The following is a 27274-nucleotide window of genomic DNA, read 5'->3' as shown; positions in this document are numbered from 1 at the left end:
GCGGGCAGCGCCGCGGGACGGCCGCGGCTGAGCGCCCCCGGCCGGGCCCGGAGCGAGGCCGAAGAGCGAGCGTCGTGAGAGTCCCGTGGAAATCCGAGCGATTTGGTGCTGAGGAGGACGGACTTTTTAAACTGCAGATCCAGCTGAAGCGCCTGGGAGGCCTCCGGGATGGCTGCAGCCGCCCCACGACGCACGGGCACCTGCCCCGGGTGGCCCAGGCTGCGCCGCCGCAGCACCGCCAGCACGGAGCTGCTCGTGCTGCTCCCAGCGCGGCTCCTCTCCTCTCGGGCGGCCACAACAGAACCAGAAGCTGCAGCAAATGCACCCCCTTGGCAGCACGTCCCTGTGCGGAGCACCCCAGCTGCTCCCCCCCAGCTGGTGGCACCGAGGCGCCCGTCCCGCAGCGTGCCATGAGTCCCGGCGGGTGCTGCGCAAACACGGCAAGTCGGGGACGTGTCCCCTTTTACCTTAAGGCAGAGAAGATATAAAAGGACAACTGACAAGTTGCAGAGGAGAGGAGGGCAGCAAAGCCAAGCCCTCGTGTGGCTCCTCGCCAGCCCTGACGGCTGCTGCTGGCCCCAGCTGCGTGCCCTCGGGGCAGGGTCCCCCTGTGGCCACCCGTGGGGACACCCGGCGGGGCCGTCACCTCCTGCCAGGAGCCCGGCGGCTGGCTCCACACAGCCAGTGCGAGGCCCCGGTCCCATGAGCAGGGACAGCAACATGTGGGGAAGGGGATGGGAAGGAACAGCAAAATGCAGAACAGAAATCACCGGCACCCTTTAAAGTCTGCTGCAAGTCCCGAGGCGCCGTCAGCCCCAGAGCCACAGCAATGCCAGCTTCCCCCAGCTGGGACGCGGCCCCGGCTTCCAAAGCTGTGGGACCTCAGTCAGAGCCCAGAGGAGCAGCACGGAGCTCATCCAGCGCCTGCCACAAGTGCTCACCCCGAGAGCTGCAGAAACTCTGCGCACGCAATTCGCACGCCAGCCCCACGTGATCGTTTTTTCTCTTTCATTTCCGCACCACAGCTTTAATAATTTCCCTAGCAGCCAGGCTGGTGAGGGGATCACCTCTGGAAGCTTCGCTTGGCAGACTCTGCAGCCTAGAAGATAAGCAGTTACAAAACAAAATGAAAAACAAAGCCTGCCTCTCTCTGTCTGCTGGAGACGGCTGCTCTTCAGGCACTGCTGGGAGTGGTTTTTTGCAGCGGAGCTGAGGCCAGCTGTAATGCATGTACTACTACAGCCAGGGTATAATTGCAAAGCATACATTTGCATGCAATTACCCATCTTAAAGATGGTAGTAAAATCAAAGGAATTTACTTGGACACAACCTGTTCTCCAGACCTTGTCCTCACAGGACCTAAGCACGTACCTAGAAGATTATTGCAACCATCAGTGCAGCTCCTGCCAAGAAACTAAATCATTGCCACATCTCCCCATTAACACAGCTCTGGCCCATCAAATATTAAAGAGCCTCCAGCTTGGACACAGCTCATTTTACGAAGGTCAAGGCAATCTCATCTCTTCGCACCTTCCTATTCTGCCAGCATTCCCATTACCAGATGAGCATCACGTGCTCTTTCACGTGAGTTTTAGCTGTGCAGGCGCTAACTTGCAGTGCTTGGTGTACAAGGCTCCTCTGTTCCACACAGATGTGATTGCATTGTGATTTTTGCTTTATAAGGATAAAGCAAGAAGTTATTCTTTGCCTGAAGGTGTAACTTATTTTACAGATTTTTTAAATACTTCCTGGTTTCTCTTTACATCCTACTGATGATACCAAAGAGAAAACAACCAGAACCCAGAGGGCTGAGGAGGAACCAGCAGACGAAGGGTTTCTGAGTGAAGGACAGCCCCTGAGCAGCTCGTTGCTGCAGCCTCGGGAAGAACTGATGCTCATCCTCGTCCCGCCACTGCTCCCCACCCTGTGCCGGCCCCAGGATGTCCTGGTCCAGGGGAGCCCCCAGACAAGGGGCTCGGGACCCTGGGGCTGGGGGGCATCCGCAGGAACCTGCCTGGCCCCTGGGAACCCTGCATTTAACCTGCACCTCGGGTGAGAGTGCAAATCAGCTGAGTAAGCTCAACTGGCCCAGGGCTGCTTTTGGATATGCGTGGTTCCTTCGATATGATTTTGCCTGGGGTTACATTCAGGCTTCAGAAGTGGATTTATCTGCAGTCTGGCTCTGCTCTCCTGGGAAGCACGACCTGTGCCATGGAGCCTGAGCGTGTCCTACGAGCTCTGCTGGCAGCTGTACCCTGAGGGGCCCCAGCAGCACCGCGGGTCCGCTGCTGCCTGCCCTCTGCAGGTACCACAGGTGGCACGAGAAAACAGCAGCAGTGAGCTGACACACCGAGGGCTTCTTCTGGGCTCAATGCCCCTTTTGAGCTTTTACATGGAGTAGGTAAAGAGAAATAAATAAATAAATAGTGTGATGGAATTGGCCTGTGCCAGAATCCCACGCCTGCACACGTCAAATCCTGCTCCCAGTCTCCATTTCGCAGCTCCTGGTGCTGGTGCCGCTGTTGGCAGCTCCAGGCCCCGTCTCAGGCTCCCAGCAGCGCAGCCCTCCCCACACTCCCCGGGGACAAGCCCCCCAGCCTGCGCCCCAACACCCCCACAGCCCCTCCTGCCCACCGCCAGGGCCGCCTGGCTCCCTCCAGACATCGCAGCGCTTTGCAGACACTTCCCCAGAGCAGCCCCTGGCCACGCATGGTGGGAATGCACCTGAGCTCCCTCCAGAGCAGCCCCCGGCTCGCCACGCAGCCACAGACCCCACGCTGCCCTTCCCCACCACGCCGAGCAGCCTTTGCAGAGCCGGGGCCCCACTGCCACGTGCGCTTTGCAGTGGGACCGCGGCACGAGGCGGGGGCACGGCGCGAGCTGAGCTGCCGGCCAGGAGGGTGGCCAGGAGGGCAAGAGCCGGACTCACCAGAGCTTCCTGGGCATGGCGGAGGCCGAGCAGCTCAGAGCCCCCCCTGCACAGAGATGCTCGGTCTTCTGCGGCGCATTTGCTCGCCGGTTGTACCTGCAGGTACGTCCCAGCGCTTCCTTCACCAGAATTAGGACGACCGAATCCCTGGCCGAGATGCCAGGGCTATCCGTCTCCCTCCTCCTCCGATGCTCCCCCTCTGCAATGTCTACTCATTCTCTCCAGTTTCAAGTCCCTCAGACATATTCATGGTTGCCATAGGAACTAATGAAAACCAAATTAAAAAAAAAATAAAAAGGGAAGAGAGAGAGGGAAGAACTGCTTTGGAGCTGCGGTGCCACCTGTGCGTTTGAGTTCACGACCGGCAGACGCAGCACGCAGGCAGCAGCCCCGCAGCCCCGCTCAGCTTCACCAGATGCCAGCGCTGTGGGGACGCAGGGACACGCAGCCGCCCCGGTGCTCCCCAAGGGGGCTCGGTGGGCTCGCTGCCCCAGGAAGACTGCCTGCGAGCCAGCAGCGGGGGGACCACGGGGGGGACCCTGCAGCGCCCCAATGCAGTGGCGTCCCCTCTGCAGCCAAAGGCTCCGGGCCACGCGCAGCAGCCACTCGCTGTTCCGCCTCCACCAGCCTTCCACAAGTCAATATTGATGTTTGCAGCACGCAAGAGGCTTCTTGAAGTGCTCCTTGGCTTGTAGGAAGCAGCTTGTCTTTTTGTTAACAAGTTATAGAGCAGAGAAAATTGCCTACGCCTGGTATCCTAGCCAGAAGGCTGCAGTAATAAAAAGAGGGCGTTAGAAAACCAAAACTACTTTTTTTTTTTATTTTATTTTAAGGCCTTTTACAAATATCTAATGTGGCTCTGGCTGGGCCCCAATTACAGAAACATTTAATGATGCAATCTGTCCACAAAGCAGAAGCGTTGAGAGGTTGTGGAAAGCATCAGCTGCAAATGCCGGGGATGGAACAGCTCCAGGGGACGCTCAGCTGAGCAAACGGCGGCTCGGGCTGGCAGGCGAGGCCGGGCAGCCGGCGGCCCTGCTCGCGACAGGGACCAGGGATGGGGGAAAGGAGCTCCTGCTCCACGGAAAGCCTTATCGCTTGGAGCCGTCACTGGTTTTGTGTAAGTGACAGCACCGGGACCAGAAGGGAAGACAGCAGCCCAGGGCACGGCTCCCTGCTGCAGACTCACGCTTGCAGCAGGAGGCCAGGCCGAGCCGGGCTGTGCCGAGCCGGGCTGTGCCGAGCCGGGCTGTGCCGAGCCGGGCTGAGGCTCCCCCTGCAGCCACAGGCACCCCCAGCTCCCCAGGAGCTGCAGCCCAGCCAGGCTCTGGCAGCATTTCATGAGCGTTTAAAATCACCTCTCAGCCCCGCCTTTGAAGTAAGCGTTTTCATTCCTCGACCGTGCTCCGAGAGGCTTTGCAGACACGCAAAAAAACAATTTCCCCATGAGAAATTCATCTCCCCGCACCCCTGGGGGAGGAGAGAAGCACAGCTAGCTCCCAGGCCCTCTCCCAGCCGACAGCAGGAGCTGATGTGACCCCGGCCGTCACTGAAGGCACCGGGAGGGGACGCCGGGCAGATGTCTCATTGCTGAGCATGGAAAACAAAGCGAGTGCTTGAGCCCGCACAGCCTTGTGTTATGTCATACCCACGTTTGGGGGCAGGTGACACATTTTCAGCAGCAAAGATCTTTTGCTATCGCCAAAAATGCATTATGTAGGGAAAAAAACACAACATCAGCAGCTGCCCCAGATACCTGCTGTCCTCAGGCAAGAACGATGCCGGTGGGGAGCAGCCGGGGCTGAACATCACTGAGCTCACCACGAGCTGCCCAGGCACAGCTCACAGCGCAGCCCCAGCCCTGCAGCCCCCCCACTGCAGCCCCCCAGAGCCACGGGTGCCCCCCAGCACCCCACACCTCACCACCGCTCCCAGGGATGGACCCCAGCACCCAGTGCCGGCAGGAGCTGCGGTGCACACCATGGGCACTGGCACCACAGTCTGAGCAGGCAGTTATGCATGGGCAGTAATTGCACATTTGGCAAAGACGTTTAAACATCTTTCTGCAGCAGAAATGCTGCACAGGCCTTGAAAAAAATAAAAATAAAAACCATGGCAGCCGTGTGCATGGCACAGCTAAATCCTTCCCAGCACCATGGGAAAAAGAAAACTCACCAAGATGCCCTCCCCATGCTCCTGAAAGCTGTAAACGTCGATTTAAACTTCTCATTAGTTCAGTGGAAACCTGAGCAATGAGCTTAGTAACAGCATTTCTGTTGTGCTATTTACAAAGGGCATTTTACAGGCTTATTCAAGCAGCAGGTTCCCCAAAGGCCTTCTGTATACTTTTCCATTAATGAATAATTTGCACAAGTAATGATTATAAAGGGAAACTGCATGAGCAGTTACCCACACGTATTACCTTGAACTCAAGGGAGGCTTGGCCAGAATATTTCTATATTAGCACACAGTAGCGTTAACAGTGCTGGGAGCCACAGGAGTGCTTGCAATGGAAAATCCCTGGCTCGGGAAGCAGGAGGGAGGCACAGCACAGGCAGGGCATGGCGTGAGAGGCATCCCTGGTGCCGCAGGAGGAGGTCGTTCCCTTTAATACTGAAACCTCCAGGAGAGCCACGGCTGCACTGATAAAAGACGATTCCCTGACAAAGCAACAAGTCACTGGGATGCTCGGGGGCTGTCTGGGTGGAGCTGGCTCAGACCCCCTGCTCTGAACAAATTCCACGTTCAAGCTTATTTTCCGGAACAAGCACAGCTTTCGCAGGCACGTTGCCCAGTGCCCTCACACCAGCCGAGGGGACGGGCAGCAGCCCCCTGCAGGGACAGCCGGCGCTCCCCCAGCAGCCCACGGGGACAGCAGGGTAAGGGGCACCACACACCTTGTATCTCACCAGGAGCTGCCCCCTCCCAGGACTGCGAGATCCAAATCCCAACCAGAGCGAACCCAGACCTTGCTGACGTTACAGCCAGCAGGCTGCCCTGCCAGCTCCCGTTCCCATCCCTCCAACGTCCTGTGAATTCCACCATGCGTGCCTTAAACCCGCTAAAAACACAGCGTTCATGTCATCCTGTTGACCATAACCGCTCACTGCATGCATCACCTTAGACTTCAAGGAGCAGGGGCTGTGCGACGTGCACAGAAGCAGCTCCACGAGCAGGCAGACGGGGAGGGGACAGACACACCGCCCTGCGCGGCTCCGCTCTGCCCGGGCCACAGGCACAGCGCGGGGCTGGCACCCCGACCCCCGGCTGTGGCACAGCCACCCCAACCTGCCCTGCGTATGGGGTGGGTTTGGCTGGCTGCTTGGTTTTTAGGGACAGGGCATCCTCCCTCTGCTCTAAGCCATCGCTGGCCACCATGCATTTCACAGGAGAGTGGCTTGATAAGAGAAAAGCGTGGTACTCACTTCATCTTCAGGCTGGCGAGCATCGTCTTGTCGATCCTGGGGAGAGAGCAGAGCAGCACGTTACTGGTGATGGTACAGAGGCACGGGCTGTCCAGCCTTGGGACCCATCCTCAGGTGTCCACGTTCACCTGAGGACCCGAGGAACGAAGCCCGTCCCCTTGCCTCCCCGGCCAACTTGTTCCTGTATTTCCCCCTTAGCTCTGCTCAAGGTCTGCCTCTCCCATTGCACTCCCAAATTCATTTATCCACATCCAAGCTCTCCCCGTAGCCCTGATCCCAAGCCTCCCAGAAAGCACGGGCTTAACGACGACAGACCTGAGACAACACAGGCACACCAGAACATCGCCCCAGACCCCGCAGCTCAGCCCTGCAGCCCAAGAAGCCCGGTCCCACGGGTAAGGGCTCCAGGTGCAGCAAGGCACACGACCTTTAGAGCTGGCTGGGCTGCCCCGCTGTGTGAGCGCTGCCCTGATCCCGTCCCCGCAGCGCTGCCACCTCCACCTCACCCAGCCCAGCTGCCCGCAGCCGCCCCGAGCCCTGGAGCTGGAGCAGCACAGGGCAGCCCGGCCGGCTGCTGCGGGGCTGGGGTCCCGAGCCGCATCGCTTCTGTATTTAGCGCTGGTAATAAGCGCCTGTCTCCACAGAATTATTATGGATTAAAACCATATTAATATTAATTAATGCAAATCATAGTAATGTCTCAAAGTGCAAAATTACGTCTTTTGGCAGTAACTGCAAATTCTGTGTTGTCTGCTACATGCTGCACCAAAAAAACACAAACCAAACCAAACCAAACCAAACCAACCACTGCTGGTCTCTGCCTTGCGATCACAGAAGATGCTGCAAGGCCACGGAAATGCGTTTTCCCCTCCAGCAGCAGCCGTACCTCCCCCTGCTCCCGGGCTGGGCGGGTGGCACGGTGGGGCCAGGTCCCCTGCACCCTGCCACAGGCTGGGCTGTGCCAGCACCGGGGGTCCCGCGTGGCACGTCCCTGCTGCCCGTGGGCAAAGCCCCCGCGCTCCCCGCGCCTCCTGGCCCCTGCCCTGCTCCGTCGGCTGCAGGGGCAGAGCCCCAAACCTGCGGGGGCTCCCCTGTGCCTGAGGAGCACCGGGTGAGCCCAGAGGCACGTGGGTCAGCGGGAGGCTCCCGGCCCGCAGCACAGACTGAAGCTGTTGCCCCTTCCATCCTTGTAGGACCCCACGGACGTCTGCCCGTGCTCACAGCTTCCACAGACCTGGCACGTTGCCGCTTGTACACAGGGACCCAGGCCAGCTGCTACTAGTGCTTAATGTTTAACCAGCCTGCCTACAGACCTTGTTGAACATTAAGTCGGGTTGAACACTGAGCACGCTGCTGTGAGATTGCTGCTGCTGAGCTCTGTAATGGGGCCAGCGAGCTGGGGGGAGCGGGGACGGCTCCTGCAGGGCCCACGCTGGCAGCGGGGCTGTGCCCAGCGGTTTGGGTTCCCTCAGGAAGGAAGCATGAGAAGAAAAATCAGTTGCTGTTATTGTGCCTCATGGAGAGAGAAGGAAAGGAAAAGAAAAAAAAAAAAAAAAAGAAGAAGAAGAAGAAGAAAGAATACAATAAAGAAAACCCTCAGCTGGGGAAACCACAGTTGCGAGATGACTAAACTGAGCGAGCAGCGTGGTCAGGCCCTTCGCAGCGCTCCCCTCCCGAGGTGGGGCAATGTGAAACAGCACACGGCCCCCGCTCTCCTCCCCACACACAGAACTCGGGGTGCCGCTGCCCCCCCGGGAGCCAGGAGCAGTGCCCGGGAGGACAGAGCAGCCGACACAGCAGGGCCTCCCCGCAGAGGGGCTGGGGCCGTGCCCTGGCTGGGTGCAGAGCCCGGCTGCAGCCCCCCGAGGCTCAGCACACCCCAGCCGGCGGCCCGGCACCTGCTGGGGCGACACCGACCGTGGCACCGCACCCCTGGATGCCCATCGCCACGTCCGCGCTGCGGGGACGGGCACGCTGCTCCGGAGGCCCCGTGGGAACGGATGCAGCCGTCAGAGAGAAAAATAACAATAACTCACACACAGCTCAGGGCTGGAAATAGCAACTACAGCCCATAGAAAGAGGTGCCTGGGTGTGCCCGGCCACCTCTCATGCTTATTCACCAGGTTTCCACAGGAAGGGCGTGTCGGCCGCAAACCCGAAATGACTGAGAAGATGCCGAGATGCAGGTACACGGCTGCGGCAGGCTGCTGCCTCGTCAGTAAGCCTCCAGAGGGGCTGCGGGATGGCACAGAGCTGGGGGACGCTGCAAGGAGAGGCTGGCACGGACACACAGCATCCCCCTGCCGCGGCAGCAGGCCCTGCAGACAGCAGCACTGCGTGCGCTCCGAGCCAGCCGAGACCCAGCTGGCCAGCTCCAGGCACGGCACTCTGCAGGGAACACACAACTGCGAGGGGCATCTTCCTGAGGGGACCCCGGGAAATTTGTTTGCCCACCTCACCTGGGACCTTCCCAGCAGCACATGGGGAATACGGCTTCTCCCATACCCATTGCCTTAATTTCTCACTATGCAGAACCCGATCCTGATATTTTTTTTAAAAAAAAGTCAGCACCCTGCTCCCCCACCAGCCAGCACTCAGTACTCCAGCGGCAGCACAGCCGCGTAACAGCCAGCAGATGACACTTTTCCTGTGTTACTCTCTGGTTAGCTGTTATCTCTTCCCTGCAACTGCCAAAGCAGAGAAGGAGAACAAATAAGCGAAGCCTGGATTACCCCAAACACCCTGCAAAGGTGAAGCTAAGGGCTCCAGTCTGCGCTTGTGCCACTTGATCGCAGCTGGGGAAGTGGTCAGCAAGCAGCAGCTCGAGGGATGAGCCCAGCGTGGTCAGGGCCCCAGAGCCAGCGCCCCAAAAGGCGGTGGCAAGGGGCCAGGCATCCCAGAAGCTGCCATTTCTTTGCACCACAAAACGAGCCCAAGTTTCACAAAACAGGTTTACAACAAGTTAATTGGAATGCTTTCTTCCAATCTTTATATCAAGGAAAAAAAATCGAGCAAAATGCTCGACTTCAGTAAGGCACACGCATTGCCAGAAGACTTTGCCGACACTTGACAGGCTTGCTGCCGTCCCACATCGCATCTCAGTTACTCAGCATTTCCCCCAGAACATTTCGAGCAGCTCAGCTCAAAATCCTCCGGCACCAGCGCTCCTCCCAAAACCGCCGGAGCCTATCGGGCTGCCCAGCCCCGGAGCCAGCGGCAGCGGGCAGCCGCCAAACGCAGCCTGCAGAGCCGCCGGGCACGGCGAGGGAGAGCGTCCTGCCCGAGTGCAAACAGCTGAACAACCTCCACGTTGTCGGGGCATCCTTCAGTTCCTAACCAGGCAGCACAGACTTGGAGCAGGCAAAAAGTATCTGAGGAAAAGTGAAGGAAGTGCAGAGGAAGAACAGAGCCATTTTCTTAAAATCTTTCCCTGTAGATCAACACATCTCTGAGAAAAAGGGACACAAAAACCAAACAACCCTGCTGAGCTCAGGGTGCAGGTGGCTGCCGCGGTGCTCTGTGCAAGGACAGTGCAGGGATGACCCAGGGAGGAAGAGCCCCGGGGTGCCCTTGCGTGTGCCGTGCCCACCGGTGCTCACCCACCATGAGCCCCATGGGTGCTCCCCCGGGCACCGCAGCACGCTCCCGTGGGTGCCACACTGGGCTCCCCGAGGGCACCAGGAGAAGCGCGTCCTGCCCGGCGTTCACGCGGTGTGCTCAGCCCCACACAGCGAGCAGGGCTGTGCCGGCAGGGCCCCACAGTGCTTCCTCACCCGAATGGCCCCGGAGAAGCCAAAGAGGGAAGAAAAGCCGCGAGCGAGCAGGGTGCTGAAGCGAAAGCCACCCACCAGCCATAGCCGCCGAAGGAGACGCTGCGCTTTCTGTGGAACATGGTGGCTGCTCGGCGCCGCCGGGTGCCGCGGGCAGGGGGACGCAGCAGGGCCGGCAGCACGCCCGCACGGCACGGCCACCACCGCGCTTCCCGGCAGCGCCTGCTGTGCCAGGGCGGGGGACCCCGACGCCTCCAGGTCGGCCGCCTCGCACAGAGGCGCATGCACACACACACCAGAAAAAGTCATTTCCTTTTTTGTTGTTGTTTTTGGTTTTGGCCTCAGGCTTTTCACAACCTTACGCTGCAAATATCGTATTTCTCCTAACGGCAGGAGCTGCACAGCGTCACCCGGCGGGCCCCGGTGCAGGGCGTCGCGCTCACAGGCACCAGCCAACGTCTCCCGACCACAGGCGGCTTCCGCAGCTGCTGCCCCTGGAGCTGCGGGGCTGTCTCACTAGGGCACCCTGACCCACCCGTGCAGCTCACGGGAAATCCCACCAAAAGCACTGAGTCTGAGGAATCAAAGCCCCCACTGCCTCTCCTCTTGCAGAGAAGAGCTCCCTGGCAGATTCTGCTCCAGCTCCCACGGCCCAGCCCGAGACTCCTGCCCTGCGGCAGCACCACCCACGGGGGCTGTCCCACCCCGCTCCACCTGGCCACCAGGCAGCTGCCACCTGGGTTTTCTCTCCTTGGGCTGCTCACCAGCTCCGGTACAACTGCAGCGTACATCTGCAGCCTCACCACTACCAAAAAAACACAGTCCTTGAACAACCAGGCTTCGGAAAAGCCATTTAAATGCAAATGCTGACCTCTAGCTGGGTCGGAGCTTCCATAAATGACAAAGTCCCAAGAAAACAAGCGGCTGTCCTGCAACAGCACTCGGGCACCGCGGGCGCAGCACAGCCCGTGCTGGAGGCGAGATGGGGGGGCTCTGCCGCGGCCCCTGGGCACCCACAGCCCTTTCAGCCTGCTCCCCATCCTCAGCACAAAGGCTCGTTGACATGAGCACCCATCCTGTACTGCAGTGAGGCAGCACGCTCCCAGCGCTCACAGGGAGCATCCCCTCGGCCTGGGGCAGCCGGGCAGCGGGCGCTGGCGTGGCTCCTGGGACTGCCGGCAGCCAGGCTCTCCTCCGAGCACCCGAGAGCGTTACATCGAGAGGCATTTGGATTCTGCCTGATGTGTGAAAGGAGGGGGGAACTAGAGGGCTGGAGAGAGAAATAACATCCAGGGAAAAAGCTAGGATTGAATTCCAGCCATTCCAACTCCCACTTTCCTGCCCACAGCAATCTCTCCTGAAAGGGATGAAATATGATGGAAATCCTTTGCATTTTAGAGCTCTTAAAGACATTTACAAAAAAAAAAAAAAGAAAAGAAAAAATCCAAAACATGCTGCTTGCTTGAATGCTGCAATTTAGGTACCATGAAGCATTTGAAGAACACATTTGTGGGGAGCACATTCGCTTCCAACCTCATACTCCACATTAAAGCTTTGCAAGAGCAGCAGCACAACGTTATCTGCTCCCTTCAGCTTCCCCTAGGTCACATCGCTTACACATACACCAGTGGATTTCGGCCCAGCTCTCCTGAGCTGCTCACAATTTCCACGCCTGAATATAACAGCAGGGAGCTTCCCGCATGGCTGAGCTCTGCAGTGCATCAAACACAGCTGCAGCAGCTCCAGCTCGCCCTGCAGATACCGGTGCAGCGGCAGGTAGCGACAGCAGCGATAGGAAGCATCAACCTATAGCCACGTCACACCACAAACAGCTTGGAAAGCAAGGGAAAGCAGGCAGCTCTTCATTTAAAAGCATGCTCTTGCAGTGCTGTAAGCACCAATTAGTGCATCTCGTCCTGCCACTTCAGTCCCCGTGTGAACTCGCTGGCTCAGAGCCGTAGGAGGCATCGCGTAAACAGCGAGGGCTGCAGGGAAGCGGCGCAGCGAGCGTCGGGCAGCCCGGGAGGGAACAGACACACGTCAATTTTTTTGAATATTAGTTTAGAGACCTCTACATTCAGCAGTCAAACCAGCTCCAGCAGATACACGGAAATGGGCATTTGGGCCAAGCAGAGCTCAGAGTCATCCCAACAAGCCACCCTGTTCCAGCCACCTCACATCGGAGCTGTGAGCATCCTGCATCCCCACGGCACGCCACCCGCTCACGGAGCGGGACCGCAGCAGCACCTGCCCCAGGCAGGAGGCCACGAGGCACCTGCCAGCACCGTGTCGCCTGCTGGAGCACGGCCAGAGCAGTTTGTCTGCAGTGACACTCATTCTCTTGCTTTGCCTCTTCCCTCTGAGGTATTTCACACAGTTGGGCTCAAAAAACAGAGGAAAAAAAAGAAAACTCCTCCTTTCAGAGCAGATGCAGCCAAATCATAATTGATCAGCCAAATCTAGGAAACAAAAGCCTGGGGGAAGATGCCTCCTTGGTACCATCTGCATGAGACAAAATTAAAATTTCCCAAGGGGTCTCTGACAAAACCAGGAGAGCACATCGCGCCTGACTCACCACCGAGGCCCAGATCTGCTCCGCTCCGCTTGAGGCCGTGAGCGCTGCGTCCCTGCCCCTGCCTTTGGAGAGGACGAGGGAGGTGCTGTGCAGCTGGCAGCAGTGAATCAAGTTGTTAACAAGCACACGAATAAAGCCAAGCTCTCCTGGTGCACCAGGCATCACAGCTACCTGGCACGCTCCCCGTCCTGCCCCCTGGAGCCGCTGCCATCTGCTCGGAGCCACGGGGGCCTTGCGGGCAGGAGGTGCCCGAGCTCTGGGTGGCTCCGTCGCACACACCAAGCGTGCACAACAAAGGAGCAAGACAGGGGAGGGAGCAAGAGGCTGCGGTAATAACAGCATGCTGACAAGTGCATGGCATTAAAGCTTTATGAGCACAAACTGCGGGGTTGTGGTGTTGTTTACAAGAGGCAGTACGCTGCCAGCACGTGCTGGAGCCGATGGCCGCAGCAGGCAGCCCTCCCGGGGCCATGGAGCTGCGGGTGGTGATGTGGAGGGGCCGCGCTGTCGAGGCTGAGCCGCGTGGAGGGGGCAGCTCAGAGCGGCACCAGCCCAAAAACCTTCACCAGGATGGAGAGCCTGGGTCCGAGGGGCCCGGGGACAGCAGCGTGGGGGCGCAGCAGCCAGGCCGCCTGGTTCCAGCGTGGCTGAGCACCGCTGGCGGTGGGGCTGCAGCCTGCAGGGTGCTTTGCAGCGTGGGGCACAAACCCCACCAGCCACTCCAGGCCCACAGAGAGCTGATCTGGCGGCTGCTGCAGGCTAGGGGCAGACCAGATTTTAGGTACAAAAAATAGAAAAATAGGAACTGCAACCGCTGGTGAGATGCTTGGGAGCAGGCACAGGGTGCTCGTACGGCTCCTCAGCGCAGACAGCGCTACCCGGGCGAGGGACGAGCCCCCGGCACGGGCAGGGCAGGGCTGGCACCGTGTCCCTGCAGGCATCGTCTCGGCAGCAAACAGCCCACGCAGCCAGAGATGAGTTCTGCCCAGGAAGGGCAGCATAATTCTTCCCTTTGTTGTTCGGGCTAAGAGAGACTGATTGCATCATTAGTGTTTTAATATTGTATGCGGTGCACTGAGGGTATTCATCTTTCCATTATGATTCTAAGGAAGGTTGTGGGCACCCAGAAATATTAGATTTTGTCCTGGCAGGAAGAACACGCTGTGCATATCATCAGCCTCGACATACACAGCAAAGGAAAACAGAGTCCGAATTAATTCTGACTCAGTACATGGAGTATATTTAACAGTGTTTTCTCTCCTTTGTGGTAAAGTAAAATGAAGAGGGGAACTCAAAGCCTAGAACAGCAGTTTCCCACAAGCTGGGGTTTTAAACCTTGCTTTCCAAGGAGGCTGTTTCCTGCTCGATAGCCCACAGGTCTGCACCATTAACCAGCTGCCACCGCGCTCTCACTGCTGCTGAAACCAACGGCAAGCGGGGGGGGAGCGCTGCTCATCCCCCCGAAGGAGACCTCTGCTACCAGGCAGAGGGCAGCCAGGCACAGAGACCCCCGGGGCAGCCAGGCACAGAGACCCCCGGGGGAGCACCGGCACCTGCGGCAGCCACGGGGCCGCTTGCTGCGGCGGTCAGGTGGAGCTGACGCTGTGTTCACCAGGAACAGCAGGCAGCAACCAGGGAGGGACGGAGCCGCGCAGCCTGTTTATCTAAAGCCCATTTGTTAAACTCATTAGAGAAGGCTCATTACATCTGGGGTTTAACTGGGAGGACCAGCCTGCAAAACAGAGCAACAATTGCACACACGCGCGCAGAAATGGAGAGCTGATTCCCAGCAAAATGCTCAACTGGCCAGAAAACAAAGAGGAAGTTCAGCATGTAAATTAGTGGCTGCCCTTCTCACACGCTTAAAAGGCCGCTCTGTTTCAGTACCCCCCAGCCTAAGGAATAGACAACAGGGAGAAAACACCGAGAGGGGCAGAGGGAGGCCGTGCGGGCAGCCCCCGGCCGTGCAGCTGGGGCCGCGTGGGCGTGCGAGCGGTGCGGCACAGGGCACCAGCGGCGTGGCACAGGGCACCAGCGGCAGGGATGGAGGTGCCAAGGGCTGGGTTCGGGAGCTCGTTTTCCACCTGCATCATTCCCGTGTGGACAGCAGATGGAGTGCAGGGTGAGGCCCGTGGGTCTCGTCCCTGCAGGCACTGAGGCCCCACACAACTCGTCACAGCCCACGCTCCAGCACAGCTTCCACGGTTTTGAAGCCATTCACTGCAGCTGACAGCTCAGAGGCTCGTCCCTGCACCCCAAGCGATGCGATTGCCTGTTGTCAATTCTACCAAAGTGGCTTTGAAGTGCTCTTCCAAGCAGCCACCACTCAACACATCACTCTGCAGGCAGCTGCAGCAAGGAGCTTGCCCTAGCCCAGAGCTTGCCCCAGGCACGTTCCCGGTGGCCCGGGCAGGTCCCCGCCAGCAGCTGGAGTGTCCCAGCATCGCCCTGCCCAGCTCTTCACTGCAGACGGGTGCTGCTCGCAGCACTGTGATAGCTGAGACCCAGGCCATCGCACAGACCTCCGGTCTCTCAGTAATTATTCCTGGCCCACTATGAACTTGAACCTCTTGGCGCACAGAGCAGCTGGTTTTCTCAGGCTCATGCATTTCAGATCTCCATCTTGCTAGCAAGGAGATGAAATTCCCCACAGAAACTCGCCCTTTAGGAAGAACCAGTTCAAGCACACGGACGTGCTGCGTGTCTGCCCCTACCCCCCAGCTGCAGCACCCCCTGCCCATTTCAGCCCCCAGGAGGATGCCTCAGACAAGCAGCAGTCCCCTGCGCCCAGGGGCAGTGCCTTCCCAGGGCACCCAGCACGAAGCTTTCTGCGCCCACAAATGCACGAGCATTGTGCGAGGGAAGCCCACGTGCAGGCTGCTGCCAGCGCCCGCCAGTCCCCGTGCAGGGCAGGACAGGGCCGGGCAGGCACCGCTGCCACCGCATCCCCACCGTGCAGCCCCGTGCCCGGTGCCACCCCCGCGGCCACCCCAACGTCTGCCATGCGGCTGTGCCGTGGCCCTGGTGCCACGAGGAGCAGAGCTCCTCTGTTTGCCCAACGTTCCGTGGCCTTGCTGAGGGAGGACGTGTTAGGGCAAAACCTGTCAGACCCCAGTTCCTGCTGTTCTCCCCCAAATTGTCCTGGTGCCCATAGCGCGGGGAGGAGCCCGCCACCCCGCCACCCGGAGGGGCCGCACAGCAACACGAAGGGGGCCAAGGAAAGCAGCAGCGTTCAGCCCAGTTGACACAGCCGGCTGGCAGGGGATGCGCCACCAGTCTGTGAAGAAACTGTGGCAAGACAGAAAAAGAACTGCTTACACTGAAAACCAGGACTGGCAAAATGCGGGGTGGGAGGAAAGCACAGGCCTAGATAGACCCGAGCGTGTTTCGGCTAGGAACAAGGAGGTTTATGAGCTTTAATACAAAGAACCCCTGGAACAGCTCCCTGCTAACAGAACTAAGGAACAGCCCGCAGCGACGCCCAGCACCCTCGTGAAGCCGTCCCACGGGGCGCTGCCGCAGGAGCGGGGAGTCCACGGGTGCCCTCGCTGCGCACCGCCAGCCCTCGCAGCAGCCCCACGCCTGCCCCGCTCCCCGAACCCCCGGAGCAGATGGTTAAGGAGCAGCTGCCTGGAGCCAACATGCGCTGGCACCGGGTCAGGTGTAGGCAGCAATCAGCACCCAGATTCAAGGCCAAGCTTGTGCAAGGCTCCATCTAAATATTGCAAACAACACACTCCAGATTTGGACACAAGCTTGTCAAAACCTTGCTAGATCTTGCCAACGTCACCTGTATTTTTCCACCATTTTGGGTGGGTTTTGCAATATCTGGGCTAGATTCAAATCAGAACCAAGAAACAGCTCTTTCTGGCTTGGCATCCAACTTGGAGGCAGATGTGAAGTCTGAGCAGGGATTCATCTACCCCCATGAAACTGCAGAGAGGTCTGGGAGAAGGAGCTGTTTTTAGCTCCTGGAAAAAATTCCTCCTGGTAGTGTTGCTGTTGAAGTCCTGTTCCTGTTTCCACAGCAGCCACTAATGACAAACAGAGCAGCCCGACGCCAGGTAGAAGAGAGGCAGCAGAAGCAGATGGACTCTGAGCAGCCCCCAGGACCCTGCTACCACACAGATAGGCTTAGTGGTGAAGGAGGAAGGAAGGAAGGATGATAAAACAGATATCAGCAGAGGGGAGCAGCTTTGCTGCTATGGGCATCATGAACTGCCCTTTGGGAAGAATCAGCTGCAAAGGGAGAAAGAAATATTAGTTAAAGCTGGTGCACGCCAAGAGTGAGCCTGCCGTCTGGAATCACACTTCTTGTTGCATCTGAATTTAGACTCACTGGCTCGTTTCCAACCCTCAATACATCACTCCGTGTGGACAGATATTATGTCCCTTGTGCTGCTAAAGCAACAAGCAATCTTAAATAAAACAGCAGAGGCTGGAGCATGGAAAAGATGAGGAAATACGACAGTAGCCAGCAGGATTCATCTCATGTCCTGCGTACACCAGGGATGCAAACGACAGGCTCGCGCAGCCCTTATCAGCCCCGCTGTCAGCTCCCACACTGGGCTGCCACTCGCGCTCTGCCTGCAGAGATGAGCAGGATAAAGACACAGTGCTCTGCCCCTGCCTGCGGAGCAGACATGGAGCTTTCTTGTCTGGCAGAGATAAGCAAGAGATCTTGCTCAAAAGCAGAGGGGAGGAGGGTTACCCCAGCAAAGGGTGCCCTAGGCTAGCAAAGGGACGCGGTGAGAACAATCTCTTCCCATGTCCTATTTCTGTCAAATGTACAGAATATCGTGGGCTCATTGGCAAATGAGGTGACCTGCTGAAGGCAGGAGTGCAACCTTCCCCCCAGCCCCACCAGCAGTGGGGCAAACACCAGCCATCGCAATCCCCCGGAGACAGATACAAGCAGGGCACTAAAAAGCTCTCTGGAGTTGCCTCCTTTGAATTTTCAGTATTTAACAAAAGCACTGGCAGTCACCCCGCCGAGACACTGCCACATGCGAGCACACAGCTCGCACGTTCCTGACGAGCAGGATATTCCCCGTCCCCATGCCTGACACAGAAAGTCTACATGCCTGAAGAAGTCCTTACATCTTTAAATGCAAACAGAAACCGAGAACTGTAAGGCATTTCAACAATAGATCTCCCAGCTGTGCCTCACATTTACATCCAGGCAAGCCCATCCAGGGTAAAACCAGACAAATACAGATTTAATATTTTCTGCTAAAGGCTCACCATACTTGCCTATATTCTAGTCCCCACATGCTATTTAAATATTGCTGTACATCGTGATGACAGTTCAGATTTAGAGAGATTCAGAAGCATCTTACCTTGATTTTCCGGCTGGTCTCTCTGTGCAAGATTAACACGCCAAGCATCAGCGCCGGATAAACGCAGGGAAAGGGAATTTCTCCACCCCACGGCAGCCCCGAAGCGCAGCTGCAGCTATCGCAGCGCCGTTCCCGAGGACTGCGCCCGGCTCCGCTCACCTCGCGGCGGGGCTCGGCCGCCACCGCGACCAGGAGGGGCCGGCGGCCGCGCTGCGCAGAGCGGGTGCGGGGCACGGCTGCGCGCCCGCAGCCCCCCGGTGCCGCACGCCTCGCCCCCGCAGCACCGAGCTCGGGGCTGGGGCCGCGTCCCTGCCCCAAGGGGAGGACGAGGTCCGGAGGCAGCGGGCTCTCGGCAGGGTGTGCAGCCGGCGCTCACCGGGGGCTTCTGCAGCGCCGCTGGGGTGACAGCCACCAGCGAAAGCTGGGGATCGTTCCAAAACCTCCCTGGGGCTTTCAGGGCAAAAGGGCTGGCGGGAGGGGAAGGCAGGGGAGGCTATTGGAGAGGAAAAAAATGGAGAAAAAAATTATTTGGATTCAATTGCAAAACAGACCTCAGCCTTTATGTGTGAGCCCTTTCATCTGTTATGGCTGAATTGAAGACAGACACAGGCTGGGACCAGGCAAGAGTTTCTAGGGCTAAAATCTGGATCCACTGAACTGGAAGGCAGAATTCCTATTCCAGCCAATGGGGACAGGTTTAGGGCCACCCTTCCTGCCTCGCAGGGCACTTGCCACAGCACCACACTCCTGTTATCCAGCACAACCCATGGGATGCCCCTGGACCATCATCACACGCTGTGTCACTTTGGTTCCACTGGGTTCTGAAGAGACTTAGTGAAACCAATGGAAGTCCCGTTTTTGGCACCACTGATGTCTGTTTAACAGCAATAAATCCCAAGGAAGTGATTTCAGCTACTGAGGCAGCAGTCCTGCCCATGCCCCCCGCCCCCAGACGTGCCAGTTCCCACCGGGGTGCAGCAGCGACGTGGGGGGAGGTCCCTGCTGGCACCAGGTCAGTGAGAACCACGCCGCTCATGAAAACCACAGCGGCCTCTGCCACCCAGCGCTGCTCTCCATTGTGTGCCCCATACCCAGCATGGTGCTCCCCAGCAGCTGGTGCAGGAACACTTCCAGCATCCCAGCCCAAATGAGTGCAAAAGACACAAGAGCGTGATATCAAAGCACAGCGTGGGCGTCCCGCAGCGTGCTGTTAGAGCAAAGTGTCCCACGGGAACTGCCTGCAGGGCGCTGTGCTGCTGCCCCACACGGCGCTGCATTTGTGGTACCAGGACAAGGAAAAAGCCAGCAGGGAACGGGCTGCATGCTCTCATCCTTCCTTACATGCTGCTCGAGTGAGACCATTAATTTGTATAAATAATAAAAATAATGAAACACCTGTTAGATTAAGCCTTCCAATGGATCACCCATCCTCTCGTTCAGCTGTGCCACTACCATCATGAACAGAAAAAGAAGCAAACGCAACATAAAGACCCGGATCCAATTGACGTGACGATAACTAATGTGACAGCCTGCAATGCGGCTGAGCACCCTGGCACTGCTGTGCCACCCGGGGCACTAAAACAGTCCCTGAGCGACGCCCCCACAGCAGTGCGTGGTGCACCGAGGTGAGCATCTCGCTCCTGCCCACCAAAGAGGACGGCGGTGCCATCAGGCTTCAGCCGTGTTACAGCCTCCCTCCCCTTCAGGGTGCTCTGCATGGCACTGCTGACTGCGTAATCCCCAACAGAACTTCTATTTCATCCTGCCAGAGGCACTTCTGATCAGTAGCAGGCCTAAAGACATCCCCAACAGGCAGCTGACTCCTTGCTCTTGTCCCAGAGCAGGCTCGCTGCGGCCACACCGTAAGCACTGCCCCGAAGCAGGCTCGGGGTGGCCGCGGAGGAGTGCGGGTGCGGTGGCAGAGTCTGGCACAAACACTTCGGTACATTGCCTCAGCCACCATGGGAGCTCAGGCCAACGGGACAGGTATTTTAATTGTCAGTGTAATTGTTCGTTAACTGCTTATTGCCGGTGGGAACCTGCCTAAAACACGGCTCTAAGGAAGGAGCGCTGGACGCACTGAGTGGTTACCCTGCTCACCGTGGGCAGCCGCCGCCTCCTGTGTGTCTTTGCCTTCCAACAGACGTGGCAGAGGAGAAGGTGACAGCGAGCCCGAGCCCCACAGCCGGGTCACGCTGGTGCCAGGGCTGTGCCCACTGCCCGGGGGAGCCTGCCCCAGACCCGACCACCTCTGGGTGCAGAACCTCCCCCAGCAGCAGCCTGACCCTCCCTGTCCCAGCTCTGTGCCGTCCCCTCGGGTCCTGTCCCCAGAGAGCAGAGCTCAGCGCCTGCCCCTCCTGCACCTCCCGAGCTCTCCAGGGGACTTCCCAGCCCACTGGGAAAATGAAACAGATCCGGTGGAATCAACTCCAGTGGCACTTAACACGAATTATAAATCACATTACATGCACTTAAGTCCGTGTAATATACACACCTCAGTGGTGAGATTAATGCGAACTTTGACAGCAATTTGCAAAAAAACAGTTAAAAATCAATAGCCAGCATGGTAATTTGGATTTTTTTCACAGAGCAAAGGAATCACTATCCCAGGAGCCAGCTGGCAGCAGCAGCTCGCGCTGAGAGCCAGGCACCTCCTGCACTCCGCTACAGCAGGGCCCAGCGCTGCGAGGGGCCGTGGGAGAGGAGCCCCGGGGCACCCACGGCCCCCCCTGCTCCCCTCCGGCTGTTCTGGGCAGGTAAGTGCTTCAGGGCTCTTAGGGGCTCTCGTAGCAGAACTGCTGCTGCAATACAGAGGGAAAAGCTTTCAGCCATGTAGCCAGCCAGGGAGGTGGTTTGGACTTTTTTTGTGTGTGTTTTCCAGTGCTCTTAACAAGCAGGAAAACAGGCACTGCACTATACGTTTCTGGAGGCCCACGAGGCTTTTATGTTAATGGCGTTTTATCACCAAACACTCAGATCTAAAACGACAGCAATGCATGTGCATCCGAGGCAGAAAAAGCCATGGCACATCCCCAGAACATGGCTCTAAGCCATATTTGCAATGAGTTTTGAAGGAAAAAGTTTAAGCACTGAATGAAATTGTGGTACCAGAACCAATACTTTTCAGAGGGACCACTTACGGTTCAGAGCCCCTGGCTCCCAGTTTGTACAGTAAAACCCAGGTGTGTTATATGCATAAAGCAGGTCCTCAGAAGGTGATGTGCCAACCAAAGGCAGGGGATTTGCAGAAGGGAGCCTGGGGAGGCAGGCAGCAGTTTGTCCTTTCCACCGCTCTGAACCAGAGGCGTGCTCACACCAGGTTCCTGCCTGCAACCACCGCTCCCAGAGCCTTGTTTTGAAGTAGGCCCCAGCACACTCAGACACTTGCAGGGCCCCAGAACAGAGGCTGAGACCCAGGAGACCTCTAGCCACGCTGCAGGAGCTCGTGGTGAGGGGCCGTGCCCGTGCCTCCCGCGCCCCCCTTACCTGCTGGGCGAGCCCAGGTCTGCCCGGCTGACGATGCGGTGCTGCTGCGGCGAGTACAGCCACTGGAAAGCCGTCAGCGTCCTCTCCTCGATCCGAAACCGGCCCTCTCTCACGTACCTAAAAATAACAACAAGACAGACTGAAATATTCATTAGTGCGGGATGGCTGAGAGAGGGAGATGCAGGACGCAGGGAGCAACTGGCTCTGAAATGCTGTTTAAGGATGCAAGTGAGACAATAATAGTAATAATATTGTGTTCCTTAATGAAAGCAGCAAAATTACTGCCCATTTGACCACCTCCCTGTGGGGTCCCCCCGCCCAGCAGCCGCTGTTCCCACGGGCACGCTGCCACGGCTCGGGCAGGGCTCTCCTCCCGGGCACCTTCAGGGACAGGGACCCCCCGGCCACCCTCGCACCTGGCCCTGCTGCCACCAGCAGTGGCCCCAAGGGAACCGGGGGCCGCTCGTAACAGCCACGCGCAGAGAAGCAGAGAGCAAACAGTTCCAGAGCAGTGCAGGACATTTCACTATGAAACCCTGGGGCCGAGGTGGTCTCAGCTCTCTCAGTGCTGCTCAGCCCCAGTGCCATGCGTCCCCCCCCGCCCTGCCCGCAGGCACACCAAGCCCCCAGCGCTGTTACCAGCTCCCAGAGCAGACTAATGCCTTTCTAACATTGTTTTGAATGTCAGGCCAGATGTTGAAGCTTATTAAATAGTATTCAAGCGATGAATCAATGGTTATTATTTTGATTAAAGAGGTGTGGGTTCTCCATTACGTGAGCAAGATGTCTGTAACTGCAGTTGTTCCCATCTTTCAGTGGGAAACTCTGCTGCCTGCCTCCCCACAGCCAGCTGCACTTCACACGCCTGCCTCTGAATATGAAATTTCATCAGCGAGTGATTAATTATTTAAAACCTCTGTAGCACTGGTTGGAGACACACACACACACACACTTGGAATTTCACTTCCTGTGCCCATTAATTGGGACAAACAGAAGCTGAGAGGGAAGGGCAATCAGGAGGGCACAGCCCCAGCAGAAATAAGCCAGGGAGGCTCCTGGCGAGTCTCCAGGACAAGCTGACCTGCCGGGTTTCTTGGTATAAGGAAGCAAGGGCAGTGCAGTCCCAGTGCTCCCTGACAGCTCTTGCATGTAATAGTGCTGCAAAGAGCACTGACAGGCAAGCCAGAGGGATTTGGGGGAAGGAAGGAGAAGAAAAAGAGGGATGGCAGAACAGCCAAGCAAAGCAGCCATTACAACACTTTGTGTGTAAGTGTGCAAGAAAAGGTGTTCTGGACTGCCAAGGGGAGGAGAAAAAGAAAAAAGAAGAAGAAGAAAAAAAATCTTTATAATAACCCTGCAATGACTCCCACTCTGGCTGTTGCCCAGGCTCGCGGGACACCCAGCCACAGCTGGGACATGAGGACAAGCCCTGGGCCCGCTCCCAGTTCCCGCGTCACCAGGGCATTGTCACCCGAAGCCACTCCATTCACAGCCTGGCATGGCTACAGCGCCCTGCTCAAAAGTCACACGCTTTGGACGTCACAAACTACACAATTAAAAACGAAAAGATACAGAGAAAGCTTGTTTCCAATGTCAGCCTGTCCCAGCTGCTCCGAGCACTCCAGCCCCGGCAGAAGGAGGGGGTTCCCACGCACCACGGCCGCCTCAGCACCCCTTCACCCCCACGACAGCAGCCACGATGCTTCCCAAACACCCATGTGTGTCCCGAGACATCCTAGTGGCAGCCACAACAGCCCGGTGTGCGTGGGACCAGGGTGCTGCTGGTGTCCCCCGCCTCTCCCATGCCGGGCTGGGACATTTCCCCGGATAGCAAACCTCTTTGGGTCCCAGACCCTCTTCTGCCTCCGCTGCGCCCCAAACGCCGAACGCCCCCGGAACATCTGCAGCCCGGGGCTGCCCCTTCCCTGCCCGGGGACGTGTCCCCGCCGGTGTCCCTCGGGAGTGCTCCGCGACCCCCGCCGCGCCGGGAGGGGCTGGGTGCCCCCCACCCAGCGGAGCACCGGCCTGCCCCCGCCCGCCCCAGCACCGGGAGCTGCCCCGCACACCCAAGTTGGGACCACCGCGCAAAGTGCCCCCCCCCCTTCCCCGCCGTGCGCGGGAACCCCCGCCCAGCCCCATCACTGCGGGGACCCCCGAACACCTCCCGCGGCCCCCAGCGCCGGGACTCCCGCAGACCCCCACTCACCAGCGCACCAGCTCCCACCGCCGCTCCCCCGCCGCCTTGCCCGAGGCCATGCCGCTGCCGGGCCGCCCCGGTGCGGGTCCCGGTGCGGGTCCCGGCTGCGGGCAGCGCGGTGCAGCGCCGCGGCTGGGCTGGGCTGGGCGGTGCGGAGCGGAGCGGCCCGGCCCGGCCCTGCGCGCTCCCCCTGGCGCCGCTCCCGGCACCCCGCGCCCGGCCCGGTGCCCCGGCGGGCGGCCCCGTTACGTAAAGCAGCCGCAGGGCCGCTCCCCGCCGGCCGCCCCGGGGCCGTGCGGGCACCACGCGGTACCGGCAGCGGGGGCGCGCACACGTCCTGCCGCGGGTCCTCCCCGGCGAACCCACCCGTGGCCCCCAGGGAACGGGAGCGTCCCGGCCCCCGGCGCTCAGCGAGTCCCCACCGAGCGCTGCAAAGCCCCGGGGGTCCCGGCTGTGCTCCCTGTGCAGGCTGGGGTTGCCCCGAGCCCTCTGAGAACGGGCTCCGTTCCTGTCCTCGTTCATCCTCGGAAACCAACACATAACCAACAGAATCTGCATGTGTGCAGCCTGGGAACGTCGCATGAAAATTATCTTCCCATAGAATCGAGGCTAAAACCTGCCCTGTGTCTGGTCCTGACGTGCTGTCTGAAGTCCCTGCGAGCTGCTGGGTGTGCACAGTTACGGATGGCCCCTGGTGCTTAGGAAACAAATTGGAGCTATTTTTAGATATTATTTCAATGAGATTCAAATCACACTAAAAGTTGTTTCACAAAAGGGATGTTCTGGCCCTAAATCCTAACTTTTCTGATTTGTAAGAACAAAATTTTGCAAGTTATCATTTGCCAGGTGTTTGCCAGGTGTTGCTAGGATCCAGCAGCTTCATTCAAATTAAGTAACATTAATAGCCCAAGTAAGTCCCTTTTACTGGCAATTGCAGAGTCCCACTCCTGCAGGAGCTGAGCCCACCTGGAACACATCAACACCTTTGTCTCAGCTGACCCTCACTAAAGCAGCGTGGTGCTCTGGTGGCTGCACAGCCTGTGGCTCTCTCAGGGTCACACACAAGGATTCAGCCGGGGTCTTGTGCGTGTGGGCAGTGACCCTCCCTCAGGGGGAGCCCAGAAGCAGTGCACCCGAGCAGGCTGTGTCCACCACTTGCAGTACCAGGACAGCATTCAGCGGCTGGCAGCCTGCTGGCTGCAGGAAGCAGCATCTGTGGCAGGGCCAGTAACTTTGTCCTGAGCTGGATGCTTTGGCTGAAATGATGACGAGGCAATTGTTTATACTGAAACCATCAGATTTTAATGAGCCCGAGAGCAAACAAGCCCTCTCCCTCTGGCCTATGCAGCCCCCAGCAGAGGAGGGCCGCAGCCTTCTCCGATCCCTTGGTGCTCCCTTGGCTTCTCTCTCAGCGCTCGATCCCTGGCAGGGGCCAGGCAAGGAAGCAGCGACAGGGCCATGCAGAACAGAACGGGTGCAGGAGAGGCCAAGGCTCTCCCTTCTGCCCTGGAGCCAGGGAACCAGCCTGCCCTGGTCCAGCACACCTGGTTCTGCAGGCCTGGGAGATCTAAAGAATGAAAACAAAATTTATTTTAGGAAAAAAAAATCTAAAACAATTAGGTTTAAAAATAAATAAATGGCACAATCTCACAGGAACCACACACTAATGAATCAGGCATCTCCCATTTGCCGCCTTGTGCTGCCAGCACCGTGCTGACCACAGGCAGGTCTCCCCTTGGGGCCGGCACACCCAGGCGAGGCTGCTGCATTTGGCCCCGTTATTTCCCAGCCCGAGGCCGCCCCAGGGAGCCCTGCTCAGCCCTTTGGCCGTCCTCAGCGAGTGGTGCCGAGCAGGAGCTCCTTGGGAAAATTGCATTATGTACCTCCTGCAAATACCCCTGCAGGTGAGATATTTCCAAGCCCCTGTGGAAATGTTAAGCTAGCATTAAATGCATCGAAACCCTCTGGCTTTCAGCCCGCCGCCCCTTTGCGGAGCTCCTCGCTGGGTTGCCCGTGGGTGCACGCAGGCGGCACTGCGGCGGGGCCGCAGGTAACGAGCACTGGGGGCAAGGGCAGCTCCGCCCTGGGAGGGAGGCGAAGCTCCCCCTGCGCGCCGGGCCGAGCCGCTGCCGCCCGCCGGAGCTGCCGGGGCCGCTAGGGGTCAGTGCAGGCCCGGCGCTGCCGCCGCCCGCGGGGTCCGTCCCTGCGGCGGGGCCGGGGCTCGGCGCCCTCCTCGCCCCCGAGCGAGCGCCGGGGCCGGGGGCTCGGTGCGGGCACGAGCGGGGGCTGCGCCACCCGGCCCCGGCCAGCGACGCCGAGGGCGGCCCCGAGCGAGGAGAAACCCCCGCGGCGTGTCCGGGGAGGCGCTGGGCAGCCCGGCAGCCCGGCTCCCCGCCGCTGCCCCCCCGCTGCGCCCCCAGCACCGAGCTGGCTGCCCCCGAGCGCCCGACCTTGGTCGTCTGCAGGCTTGCGTTTTATCCGGTGGAAAATCGATGAACGCCGTACAAAGCTGGTGCAACACGATGCGCGCAGAATCTGCCTCCCCGTCTGTAACTCGGTACTGGCAAAGCAAGCACAGGAGCTAGGGGAAGTCGCAGTGAAATACACAAAGCAACCCTGCCACACAGAGCAAACCGCACTGAGGTGGACCAAGGACATCGGGGCACGTACTGACCTGCGGTTACGAATGGGTGCGAGATGACCCCAGCGAGACAGCACTTCCCTGAGCAGGCAAGTCTGCTCTCCTCATCCACACAAATATCCATCACCCCACAACAACCTGTCATTGCAGAATAACTCAGTTTTTTATGAGAAAAATTTAGAGGAGGCCCACAGCAGTCAGTGTGAACAGAGGAGCGCTAGGAAGCACCAAAGCTCTCAGTGGCACCTGCTGGGAGGCCTTAAGCAGAGATGTCTGAGTAATTCATGGAAACTGGAAGCTTCTATGTACGTTCATGTCTGCACGTGCAGACCTTCAGACCTTCCCAGTCGCCTTTTCTCCTGATTTGATGATTTTGCTCTTGGTGTGAATTAAGCTCACCCTCCATAGAAGAGTCCTAATTCCAAGCCCAGCCTCCCTCTGCTAGCAGCTAGCACCAAGCCAGGCTGTGCCACGTCACTTCGCATCAGGTAAGGGTCCAGACTTCTGTCTGCTACAGCACAGGGACGTTACAAACCCACCGTGTTGTACCTGGGCTATCACATTTTCGGCCTGCGGGCAGCACACAGGACTATTTTCCGTGGCAGGTAGCAGGACTGTTTCCTACGGCACACCCCTGATCGCAGTGTATGGCACAGACATTCGGTCAGAGGTCTGAGGAGGAGATAGGATGTGGGATGACAAAGTGACACCATCCCACGTGCTGCGGGCTGCCTTACAACATGCTCGGTGCTGGCTGCGCGCTGCTGGCACGCTGAGGGCTCACCTGTGCGGAACAGCAGCGGGCTCAGCGGCAGCACAGCCCAGCCTGGGAGCACTGCCTCCCTCAGAGGATTTCGGAGCGAGGGCCCCGCGACCAGCAGACCGTCCGCTGACGGGGAGGACGCTGCCATG

The 27274-nt window shown here is 58.7% G+C and overlaps 1 protein-coding gene and 1 long non-coding RNA gene across 15 annotated transcripts in view; both read right to left on the bottom strand.

Moving 5' to 3' along the window:
- The window catches only part of RAP1GAP2 (RAP1 GTPase activating protein 2), a 77405-nt gene extending 53599 nt beyond the window's left edge, over positions 1-23806 (bottom strand). For 2 of the 13 annotated variants that reach the window (XM_035343159.1, XM_035343160.1), the window contains exons 1-2: positions 12700-12876; positions 6355-6390 (exon numbers count right to left, since the gene is read on the bottom strand). In XM_035343159.1, coding sequence (XP_035199050.1) covers positions 6355-6390; positions 12700-12861 — 198 coding nt within the window. In that variant the 5' untranslated portion in view covers positions 12862-12876. Of the gene's footprint in view, positions 1-2929; positions 3025-5104; positions 5137-6354; positions 6391-10202; positions 10424-12699; positions 12877-16489; positions 16522-18038; positions 18266-21524; positions 21642-23730 lie in introns of those variants that run through there. The other 11 variants (XM_035343161.1, XM_035343162.1, XM_035343163.1 and 8 more) reach the window with 10 other exon arrangements.
- A 1194-nt stretch (positions 23807-25000) lies between these two features.
- LOC118176315 lies at positions 25001-26892 on the bottom strand. 2 transcript variants are annotated; one of them, XR_004755338.1, is made up of 3 exons: positions 26396-26892; positions 26172-26281; positions 25001-25644 (listed from the first exon to the last, which is right to left on the bottom strand). It is a non-coding gene; the product is annotated as an uncharacterized LOC118176315 (long non-coding RNA). The 2 variants fall into 2 exon arrangements; XR_004755337.1 differs by having other exon boundaries at positions 26172-26892.
- Positions 26893-27274: the final 382 nt, after the last annotated feature.

The sequence above is a fragment of the Oxyura jamaicensis genome, chromosome 19 (genome assembly GCF_011077185.1).
Source record: "Oxyura jamaicensis isolate SHBP4307 breed ruddy duck chromosome 19, BPBGC_Ojam_1.0, whole genome shotgun sequence".
NCBI lineage: Eukaryota > Metazoa > Chordata > Aves > Anseriformes > Anatidae > Oxyura > Oxyura jamaicensis.
This window is presented reverse-complemented; position numbering and strand designations above follow the sequence as displayed.